General features: G+C 40.1%; 1 protein-coding gene across 9 annotated transcripts in view; it reads left to right on the top strand.

Annotated features, from left to right (window-relative positions):
* PTPN4 (protein tyrosine phosphatase non-receptor type 4) overlaps positions 1-12,327 on the top strand; it is a 249,822-nt gene that overhangs the window by 160,353 nt on the left and 77,142 nt on the right. For all 9 annotated transcript variants that reach the window (XM_071220645.1, XM_053918579.2, XM_053918581.2 and 6 more), the window contains one exon: positions 20-192. In XM_071220645.1, the coding sequence (XP_071076746.1) occupies positions 20-192 (173 nt within the window). The remainder of the gene's footprint in view (positions 1-19; positions 193-12,327) is intronic.

Below are 12,327 nucleotides of genomic sequence, written 5' to 3'. Positions count from 1 at the left end.
GCTTTTATTTTTTTTACAGCATGAATCTAGAGAGACCTTGTTGGGATTTAATATGGTGAATTACAGAGCATGCAAAAATTTGTGGAAGGCATGTGTAGAACATCACACATTTTTCCGTTTGGACAGACCACTTCCACCTCAAAAGAATTTTTTTGCACATTACTTTACATTAGGTTCAAAATTCCGGTACTGGTAAGTATTGCTTATGCATTAATGTTCTGTTGCTAGATTTTTATTCTCTTTAAATTAAAGGTATAGTTTATTGAACCATAGAATTTTTGTTAGTCATGCATATGTACATATGTATGTATGTGCATGTGTATGACCGACAAATTCGGTTATGTATGTACATACATGTGTACATGCATACACATGTACACACATACATATGTCGGTCATACATGTGTTAAAATCTCCATAGCACAAAGCTCTGTTGGTTCTTGTGATATAACCATACTGGAAACCAGTTCCACTGACTTTATCCAGTTCATTATTTTGTGAAGCCAATGATATTTGATTACTTACATTCTAGAAATGTTATAATTCCCACTGTGTTTTTATTAAATATTTTCAGGAAAACTTGTTTATTTTAAGGTACCTTTATTTTATTTGTAAAAACTAAGCTATCTTCTGCATAAGCGTATTATTACTTTGCTTTTTAATGTGTGAGTTGTGCAACCCTTTATTGTAACTAGTTTAAAACAGCTCATACAAAATCAGATTTAATTATAAACAATAACCCCAGTTTCCTTTTCCTAAAATTGTCATATTACTTATTCATAATAGCTCTTTTTTTCCTGAAAGCAATAATTTTTGTGGGATAACTCTAACCAGAAAAAATAACAGTGTCAAGCTTAATACAGGATATTTCATTAAAAATACATGCCCTTCCCTCCCTTCACAAAAGAATTAGTAAAAGTAGCCCCAAAATTCAGTAGCAACACAGACAGAATTAGGAAAAATTGTTTTTTTAATTTATAGTTGTTCAGTTACAGTTGTCCCTTCTTTTTCCGCATTGCTCACCCCTGCCCTTCCCCCCCCCAACTCCCACAGTCAATCCCTCCCCCATTGTCCATGCCCATGAGTCCTCTGTTTGTGTTATTTTGATTGCCCCTTTTCTTCTTTCCCCTGTTATCCCCTCCTGCCTTCCCTCTGGTCACTGTCAGTTCTTTCTTTCCAAGTCTTTGGTCTATTTTGCTCATTTGTTTGTTATGTTGAGTTCCACTTATAGGTGAGATCATATGGTATTTGTGTTTCACCGCCTGGCTTGTTTCACTTAGCATAATGCTCTCCAGATCCATCCATGCTGTCTCAAAGGGTAGGAGCTACTTCTTTCTTTCTGCTGCATAGTGTTCCATTGTGTAAATGTACCACAGTGTTTTGATCCACTCATTTACTGATGGTCACTTAGGCTGTTTCCACCGCTTGGCTATTGTAAATAACTCTGCTATGAACATTGGGATGCAATAGGTTCTTTTGAATTGGTAATTCAGGATTCTTAGGGTATAGTCCCAGCAGTGAGATTGCTGGATTGAAAGGCAGTTCCACTTTTAGTTTTTTGGGGAAAGAATTAGGAAAATTTTAACCACAAAACTGGCATAGCAGATTTTTGAGTGGCTTGATGTCATGTTTAACTCCTCTAGCATCTTCCTAAAAGCAATATTGGGAAAAGTAAGGTGGTGGCACTTACAAATTTAAAGGTAAATAGAGAGAGTATTAGATAAAAATTGAAAGGAGCATTATCAGTTTGTTGGTACTACATCTCAGCAGAGACAAAAGAAGTCTCCAGTGAGACAGCAGTGCAGACCATAAAGGTACTCCCTTAATAAACTTAACTCCAAACTAAGTGACCCCTAGAGTTATTATAGAAGGACTACACTTATCTCTAGCAGAACTCTTTCTTCCTTGGGGAAAATGGCCCTAGTACTGGCAGATTTTACAGCTTTATTAAGGTATAATTGACATACAATTAGCTACCATATTTAAAGTTTTAAAATTGATGTCTGGAGATAGATATCTCTCTATTAATCTGTTACTGTTCAAGATCTCAAGCACATCCACCCAAAATCTTCCCCCAGATCCCTTTATAACCCCATTCTTACACCCTTCTTTATTCCCATGCAACCACCAGTCTGGTTTATATGTATTTTATATATACATACATGTAAGTGGTTTGTTCTTCCAGGATTTTATGTAAATTTAAGCGTGTATATTACATATTCTTTTTTAATCTGTCCTCTTTTACAAAGCATAATTATTCTCAAATTGATCTATTTTGTTTCCTATATTGATGGCTCATTTCTTTTTATTATAGTAGTAGTCCATTGTATAGATGTACTACAATTAGTGTATCTGTTCACTTTTTTATGGATATCAAGTGGGTTATTTCCGCATTTATTTGGGTTGTTTCCAAGTTTGGACTATTACAAATTAAGCTACTGAAAACATTCACGTGGAAATATCTGTATAGATGTTTGCTTTAATTTCCCTTGATTAAACACCTAAAAGAGGAAAAGCCAGATCATGTACTGCATATGTATGTAATTTGGAGAAACTGCCAGTAGTTTTTTTCAAAGGAGTTTGTACCATTTTATGTTCCCACCAGCAATGTTTTTTTGTTTTGCTTTGTTTTTAAGTTATATTTTATTATTTATGCTATTACAGTTGTCCCAATTTTCCCCCTTTGGTCTCCATTAACCCAGACCCTCACCCACTTCCTCAGGCCTTCCCTGCACAGTTGTCCCTCTCCATGGGTCAGGCACATACATTCTTTGGCTATTATATTCCCTATGCTGTACTTTACATCCCCATGACTATTCTGTAACAACCAATTAGTACTTCTCAATCCATTCACCTCTTTCACTCATCCCCCCCAACCCCACTTCCATCAGACAACCCGCAAAACATTCTCTTGTATATATGATTCTGTTTCTGTTCTGCTTTTTGTTTAGTTTGTATTTTAGATTCAATTGTTGATAGATACATATTTATTGCTATTTTATTGTTCATATCTTTGATCTTCTTAAAGAAGATCTTTTAACATTTCATATAATACTGGTTTGGTGATAATGAACTCCTTCAACTTTTTCTTGTCTAGGAGGCTCTTGTCTGTCCTTTCACTGTACAGCTTAGCTGGGTAAAGTACTTTTGGTTATAGGTCCTTGCTTTTCATCACTTTGAATATTTCTTGGCAATCCCTTTAGTAGTACAAAGTTTGAGAAATCAGCTGACAGTCTTATGGGAGCTCCCTTTTGGGTAACTAACTGCTTCTCCTGCTTTTAAGATTCTCTTTTTGTCTTTAACCTTTGGCATTTTAATTATGATGTGTCTTCGTATGGACCTCTTTGGGTCTCTGAGCTTCCTGGACTTGGATGTCTATTTACTTCACCAAGTTAGTGAGGTTTTCTGTCATTATTTTTTCAAATAGGTTTCCAATTTCTTGCTCTCTCTCTCTTCTCCTTCTGACTCCCTGGTGATATGAAATGTTGGTTTGCTTGAAGTTGTCCCCAGAGGCTCCTTACACTATCCTCATTTTTTGGGGGGTGGTGGATTATTTTTTCTTCTTGTTCTGATAGGGTGTTTTTTACTTCCTTATGTTCTAAATTGCTGATTTAATTCTCAGCTTCATCCACTCTACTGTTGATTCCCTGTAATTTGTTCTTTAGGAGTTTGGTTCTATTCTTTCATTTGGACCATATTTCTTTGTCTCCTCATTTTGGCAGCCTCCCTGTGTTTATTTCTATGTATTAGGTATAGCTGCTACAACTTCCTGGCTTAGAGAGCGGCCTAATGTAGTAAGTGTCATCTTGTGCTAGCTAATGTAGTAAGTGTCCTCTAGGGGCCAGTTATCACAGCCTCCCCTATCACCCAAGCTGTATACTCGAGGTGTGCTCACCATGAAGACTGAGTACACCCTCCTCTTATAGTTGAGCTTTTATTGCTGTTGGCAGGTCAATGGGAAGGATTTACCCAGACCCATAAACTGCAAGGACTGGCTATGACTACTGACCACCAACCTCTGACCATCATGGAGAATCATTTGTATAGGTGTTACTAAACAGTAACTGAGGTCCTGATGCCTGCTGCCACTGTCTAGGCAGAATTCCAGAGGCAGAGGTTTGGTGAAAAAGTAAAGAAGTCTTTATTCAAAACCTACAAAATTTTGGAATAACAGCTTTCCATATCTATTAGTCACTCAGGCCTATCAACTAAGGCTGAAATCTTTAGCTCTCTAGTTCCCCTTATCATTCCCCCTGTTAGTTTTTAATTATCTATTTCTATAAGATTAGTTTATACACTAAAATAACATAAGATACAAAACTACACAATTTTGGAAAAATAACAGGTTCTCCTATACAGGGGCCCCCAAACCCTGGACTGTGGACCTGTACCAGTCCATGCCCTGTTAGAAACGGGGCTACACAGCAGGAGATGAGTGTCAGGCAAGCAAGTGAAGAGGCTTCATTCACATTACCTCCTCAGCTCTGCCTGCTTGGCAGCAAGAATATTACTGCCTGAGCTCCGTCTCCTGTCCCTTCCCCTACACCCACACGCTTGGAAAAATTGTCTTCCACGAAACCTGTCCCTTGTGCCAAAAAGCTTGGGGACTGCTGCTCTAGAGTACCCAAAGAAAAATAACCCTGTCACCCTCTGCCAGGCCAGACCAATCCTAGGCTGCTCCCAGAGTTCCTTGTCTCATTTAAAAATACCATCCTTCGGGAAAAGTAGGCGGCTACAACACAATCATCCATGCGTCCTCAAGGAAGAGAAAGAGAGCCAGTTTCTGCCTTCCTTTTGTTTAAATCTGGCCCAGAACTCCCATGAACACCACAGGTGCTCAGCTTGTCAACCACTCCCATCCTAGACTATTTACCATTATTGCCTCAGGTCACCTCTTCCTATGGCCTCTCCCTACTCCTCCCCAGTAATTTGATCATATCTCTACCACAGGGGCCCACTTCACAGGTCAAAACTTAATTCAGCAGGGCTCTGATGCCCTCTGAGTCTGCCCCTTGAGTGTGTCATTTGTGGAGGTGGTTGGGTAGTGGTGCTCCGACATGGTCTGTAGCTGTCCACTGGGTGTGCAGGCTCTGGGACCTCCTGGGAGATGCAGCCAAGGTCAGCCGCCACCTGTGTTCTGTCCAGGGCCACCGAGAAAAGCTACAGAGCAATCTGTAGGTAGCTACACCTTGTGCTAGGTTTGGTGGTGCCCAAGAGTGTTCAAGCTGTGAACCAAGGCTGCTGTTAATGCCGGGTGTGTGGTCACTTGGCAATAGGCATGGGACATGCAGAGGCCAGATATTGCTTGTTTGAGAGAATTTAGGAAAATGAAGCATGAGCCAAGACAAGTCATGTGTATGGAAAAGCCATTGGAAGCAACTTGGTTGGGTCTGGCAGAGCCTCAAGGAATCACCAAGGTGGGGCAAACAGTGTGAGTCGGTCTGATGGAGTGTTAGATATGGCACCCACTTGCTGGCTCTGTGGGGGGAGGGCCTCTAAAAGGAAAAGTGGCCTCTGCCAGCACTTCTTTCTGGGAGAAAGCTGCCCCCTCTTCTCTCACCTTTTAGTTCCTCCCCATATGCCTCTGGTGCCTTTTAGTCTGCTGCTCTTGTGCTGAATCTTAGAGGGAGTAAGTCAGAGTAAGACTGCTGGTAGGCCCTTTAAGTGGAACTGCCTCAATCCCCGCTGGTTTTTCCAGCCAGAAGTGATGGCTCCTTATCCTCCTGGCACTCAATTCCTGGCCTGAAAGGGGTTGCCTCAGCCCCTTTCAGGGAGTGCTGGGACCCCTCACTCCCGAAATACCCCTCCTCTGCCACACGCAGGTGTGAGACCAGCCCGTCCCACGTTTCCACCCCTCCTACCAGTCTTGATGTGGTTTTTTCTTTAATTCTGTAGTGGCAGGACTTTCATTCAGCTAGATTTCTAGTGGTTCTGAACAATGGTGGTTCTATATTTAGTTGTAATTTTGATGTGGTTATGTGAGGAGTCATGCAGTGTTTACCTACACTGACATCTTGAAAAGAACTCTCCCCACCAGCAGTGTCTAAGAGTTCCATTCAGCACATTCTCACCAGTAGCTGTTGTTACCTTTTCATTTTGCTAATGTGTCCTGTCAAGCATATAATTTTGATGAAGTTCAATTTGCCTATTTGTTATTTTATGAATCTGGTGTTTTGGGGGGCTTTCATATCTCAAAACATCTTTGCCTAATCCCAAGTCACAAAGATTTATACCTGTTTTCTTCTCTGAGTTTCATAGTTTTAGCTCTGAACCTGTGGATATCATGGCTGATCTGAGAGATATAAACTCTTTTCTTAAATATTGTTACATATATCATCAGGTGCATAAGTTAAAGGTTATGACTAGCTGTGCACTTGTACATGACTAATGTTAAGCCATAACATTTAAGGCATGAGTTCGGTTATAACACGTGTTTTTAAATTTGTTTTTTGCATTTCAGCACATACTAGGTATCAGTGTGTCTCTTGGACACACATGACGTATGCTGTAATTTTTTTCTTTACCGTGACCTCCACAGGGTTAATATACATACATTCATTCATTCATTCATTTAACTACTTGGATATTTTTTAAATCCTCAACCGAGGATATGTTTATTGCTTTTAGAAAGGAAGGGAGAGAGACAGAAACAGAGAAACATCGATGTGAGAGAGAAACATCAATTGGTTGTCTCCTATATGCACCCCAACCAGGGATTGAACCCAAAACCTAGGTATGTGCCCTGACCGGGTATCGAACCTGCAACCTTTTGGTGTTATGGATGACACTTGAGCAAACTGAGCTATCCAGTCAGGACTTACCTCTTAATATTTAGGTCGGTGATTCATTTGGAAATAATTTTTGTATATGGTGTGAAGTATGGATTGATACTTGTTTGGGTTTAAGTTTAGTTTTTGTTTTGGGGTTTTCTTTCTTTTTTTTTCTTTTCTTTTTTTTTTTTGCATATGATATCCAGTTGTTCCAGCACAATTTGTTGGATAGATTACCCTTTTTTCCACTGAATTGCCTTTGCACCTTTGTTGAAAATCAGTTGCTCAGATTCATTGGACTTACTTCTGGACTTATCATACAAGGGGGAACCACCCAAAAAATGGAATTATGTTCTGAAGGGCAGACCCCCTGTAATACAGGCCTCCCCTGCAAGGTGAGTGTTCTAGGAACCCATCTGCATCAGTGTACCAGTTAGAGTCATTGTGAGAGGGTGCATTTGATTTCAGTGAATTTTTTTTTGAATACTCTTTCAATGCATTGGCCTGTTTCATTATGGGTGATTTATGAGCGCACCTACCCACACTGTGCTGAGTGTTCAACAGTTTTTGACCCAAAACGGCATGACCCACGTGCCCCACCCTCCCTGTTCACCCAGTCTCATCCTGAACAACCTTTTCCTGTTTCCCTGGATGAAAAAAGTCCTCAAAGGGAAACATTTTGCTGATGTGAAAGAGGTGAAATAAAAAACGGCAGAAGCACTAAAAGGCATCAATCGATGTTCAAAAACTGTTTTGAGCAGTGGAAAAAAGCATCTCAATAGGTGTATTGCATCGAATGGAGAGTATTTTGAAGGTGACTGAAATTTAAACATGTAAGAATAAATACACTATTTTTTATAAATAAATTCTGTTTTTTGGATCCCCCCCTCGGTTTTTTTTTTAAGATTTTATTTATTTGTTTTTAGAGAGAGGGGAAGAGAGGGAGAAAAACATCATTGTGAGAGATCAACAAGCCCTGGCCAAGACTGAATCCATAACTCGGTCATTTGCCCTGGCTCGGAAATTGAACTAACGACCTTTTTGCTTTGCAGGATGACGTCCAACCAAAAGTCTGAAATTCAGTAGTACTAATCCTCCTACTGTTTTTTTAAATTATATTTTCTTTTTTTGTGTATATCTTTTGATATATTTTTGAATTTAAAATTTTTTCTTTTTTCTTTTTTCTTTTTTTCTTTTTATGTTTTTTATTGCTTTTTTTGTTTTTGTTTTTGTTTTTTAAGATTTTATTTATTTTTAGGGGGAAGGGACAGCGAAAGAGAGGGAGAGAAATACCTATGTGTGAGATACATCCATCAGTTGCCTCTTGCACACCCCCAGCTGAGAACCTGTCCCGCAACCCAGGTTTGATGCCCTAACTGGGAATCAAACCAGCGGCCCTTTGGTTCGCAGCCCAGCACTCAATCCACTGAGACAGTCACACCAACCAGGGCATATGGTTCATATTTTTTATCTTTTTTTTTTGGATAAGTCCCTTTAACATTTCATGTGATAAGGGCTTGGTGATGATGAACTCCTTTAACTTGACCTTATCAGGGAAACACTTTATCTGCCCTTCCATTCTAAATGATAGCTTTGCTGGATAGAGTAATCTTGGATATAGGTTCCTTGCCTTTCATGACTTGGAATTCTTTTTTCCAGACCCTTGCTTGCAAGGTTTCTATTGAGAAGTCAGCTGCGAGTCTTATGTGAACTCCTTTGTAGGTAACTCTATTCTTTTCTCTTGCTGCTTTTAAGATCCTCTCCTTATCTTTCTTTACTCTGGGGTAATATAATTATGATGTGCCTTGGTGTATGCTTCCTTGGGTCCAACTTGTTTGGGACTCTCTGAGCTTCCTGGACTTCCTGGAAGTCTATTTCCTTTGCCAGATTGGGGAAGTTCTCCTTCATTATGTTTTCAAATAAGATTTCAATTTCTTGCTTTTCCTCTTCTACCTCTGGTACCCCTATGATTTGGATGTTGGAACGTTGAAAGTTGTCCCTGAGGTTCCTAAGCCTCTCCTCATTGTTTTGAATTCTTGTTTCTTCATTCTGTCTGGTTGAATGTTTATTTCTTCCTTCTGCTCCAAATTGTTGACTTGAGTCCTGGTTTCCTTCCCGTCACTGTTGGTTCCCTGTGCATTTTCCTTTATTTCACTTTTGTAGCCTTCACTTCTCCCTTTATTTTGCGAGTGAAACCAATTCTGAGAGCTTCCTGATTTATCAGTTTTTTGAATTCTACATCTTACAGGTTGACTATCTCTTCATTGCTTTGTTCTGTTTTTGGAGCTTTGGTCTCTTTTTTCATTTGGGCATATATATATATATTTTTTTTTTGCCTCAGTGCACCTGTTACATGGTAAGGGGTGGGGCCTTAGGTATTTATTTGCCAGGGCGGGTCAACCCATTTCACTGCACTGTGGCTCTGTATGTGGGAGATGGCCCAAGAGGGAACTATGCCACTTGCTGGGCTGTGGGCTGGCTTTCAGTCACTTCCCCCACTACCCAAAAGCAAATAGGGCACTTCTGGTGCTGATTCACAGGTGGTGGGTTTGTGTATGTTCTAGTACCCTGTGGGTCTCTCCAGTGAACCCTCCTGTGAGGCTGGGAGTTTCTCCCACCACCGTAACCCCCACTGTTTTTATAGCCAGAGGTTTTGAGGCTTTATTTCCCTGCTCCGGAACCCTGGGTTGTGTGGTCTGTCTCCCCAGTTGTTCCTCCTGTTTTACCCACATGCAAATGTGGGACCACCTGGTCCACCAGCCACCACGTTGCAGTGCGTCCTCTTCAATCCGGCTGCCCGTCTCTGCCCCCCCTACCAGTCTAAATGAATGTTTTTTCTTTAACTCCTTGGTTGTCGGACTTTCATTCAGTTTGATTTGCTGGCAGTTCTAGTTATTTTTGGTTTTCAGATTTGCTCTTATCCTTCTTTTGGTTGTGCAAGGAGGCAAGGTGTATCTACCCGTTCCTCCATCTTGGCCGGAAGTTCGGAAACAGTCCAATTATAAAAATGAACAGAGGTGCCCTGACCAGTGTGGCCCAGTTGGGCATTGTACTTTAAAGCGTAAGGCCACCGGTTCAATTCCCAATCAGGGCACATGCTTGGGTTGCAGGTTCAGAAGGAAGGCAAACAATCAGTGTTTCTCACATCAGTGTTTCTCTCCCTTTTTTTCTCTCCCCGTTTTGCTTCTCTATAAAATCAATACTAAAAATTAAAAGGTATGAGCTGAGGACCTGAATAGACACTGCTCCAAAGAGGACATACAGATGGAAAATAGACTATGAAAAGATGCTCAAAGTCACTAGTCATCAGATAAATAGAAAATAAAACCACAATGAGATACCCACCTTACACCTGTTAAAATGACTATCATCAATAAATCAGCAAAGGCCCTGGCCAGGTGGCTCATTGGATTGGAGCATCATCCTGTACATCAAAGGGTTGCTGGTTTGATTCCCAGCAGGACACATACCTAGGTTGTGGATTTGATCCCCAGTCGGGACATTTATGAGAGGCAACTGATCGATGTTTTGCACATTTATGTTTCTCTCTCCCTTCCCTCTAAAATCAATAAACATATCGTTTGGTGAGGATTTTTAAAAAGTAAATAAAAAAATCAACAAACAAGTGTTAACAAGGATGTGCAAAAAAGGAAACCCTCATGCACTGTTGGTGGGGAGTAAGATTGGTACAGCCACTATGACAATATGGAAAGTCCTTAAAAATTTAAAAATGGAACTTAATACCCAGTGATTTCACTGCTGGGAATTTATCTGAAGAAACCCAAAATACTAGCTTGAAAAATTACATGCACCCCTGTGTTCACTGCAACATTATTCATAATAGCCAACCTATAGAATCAGTGCCCATCAATAGATGAGTGGATATAAAAGTGATGAGTGTGACAATTAAAAAATGGGCAAAGGACTTGAACAGACACTTCTCCAAGGAAGACATACAGAGGGCCCAGAGACATATGAAAAGATGCTCAGCATCACTAGCCATCAGAGAGATGCAAATTAAAACCACAATGAGGTACCATCTCACACCAGTTAGAATGGTCAACATAAACAAATCAACAAACAAATGTTGGAGAGGATGCGGAGAAAAGGGAACCTAGTGCACTGTTGGTGGGAATGCAGACTGGTGGGGCCACTGTGGAAAACAATGTGGAATTTCCTCAGAAAACTAAAAATGGAACTGCCCTTTGACCCAGCAATTCTGCTGCTGGGATTATACCCTAAGAACCCTGAAACACCAATCCAAAAGAACCTGTGCACCCCAATGTTCATAGCAGCACAATTTAAAATAGCCAAGTACTGGAAGCAACCTAAGTGCCCATCAGCAAATGAGTGGATCAAAAAACCATGGTACATTTACACAATGGAATTCTACACAGCAGAGAGAAAGAAGGAGCTTATACCCTTTGCAACAGCATGAATGGAACTGGAGAACATTATGCTAAGTGAAATAAGCCAGGTGGTGAGGGACAAATACCATATGATCTCACCTTTAACTGGAACATAATCAACAGAAGAAAAAAGCAAACAAAATATAACCAGAGACATTGAAATTAAGAACATTGTAACAATAGCCACAGGGGAGTGGGGAGGGGATAATGGGGAGAGGGGTCTATAGGAGCTACTATAAAGGACACAAGGACAAAATCAAGGGGGAGGGTAGAGGTGGGGGAGGGTAGAGGTAGGGGAGGGAGGTGGGACTGGCTGGGGTGGGGTGGAGGGAAGGGGAGAAAATGCAGACAATTGTAACTGAATAAAAATAAATTTTTTAAAAAGTGATGGGTGTGAGTGTGTGTGTGTGTGTGTGTGTGTGTGTGTGTGTGTGTGATGGAATATTACTAGGCCATAAAAAGAATGAAGTCTTACCATTTGCAACAGTGTGGATGGACCTAGAGAGTATTATGCTAAGTGAAATAAGTCAGAGAAAGGAAGATACCATATGATTTCACCTCTTATGTGGAATCTGAAGAGCAAAATAAATGAACAAATAGGAAACAGACTCATAGATACAGAGAACAGAGTGATGATTGCCAGATGGGAGAGGTGTTGGGTGTGCTGGCTGAAAAGGGTGAAGGGATTAAGTACAAATTGGTAGTCACAAAATAGAGATGTAAAGTACAACATAGGGAATATAGTCAATAATATTTTAATAACTGTATTGTACAGTGCTGGGTAGATACTTGAAATATGGAGGGGGGACCACTTTGTAAAGTATTTGATTGTCTAACCACTCTACTGTACACCTGAAACTAATACAAAATAATACTGAGTGTAAACTGTAATTGAAAAATAAGTAATAATGAACCCCTAAATAATAATATGGGTAATACCAAATATGAACCTTAAAATATTCCCTCATATTTCAATTTTATCTTTATGAAATTCAACTTGTTAATCCAGCCTTTTGAGTAATAATATCCCTTTTGAATACACTTCAATGGAAAATCATTTATCAGAGAAACAGCCCTTTTGAGTTTTCAATTGAGTACACAGGTGTTAGGCTGGAGAAGCAAAATGGAGGAGGATAGTTTTGGAGAAG

Source organism: Desmodus rotundus, chromosome 2, assembly GCF_022682495.2.
Source record: "Desmodus rotundus isolate HL8 chromosome 2, HLdesRot8A.1, whole genome shotgun sequence".
NCBI lineage: Eukaryota > Metazoa > Chordata > Mammalia > Chiroptera > Phyllostomidae > Desmodus > Desmodus rotundus.
The sequence above is the reverse complement of the archived record's forward strand: the minus strand, read 5'-3'. Positions and strand labels throughout refer to the sequence as shown.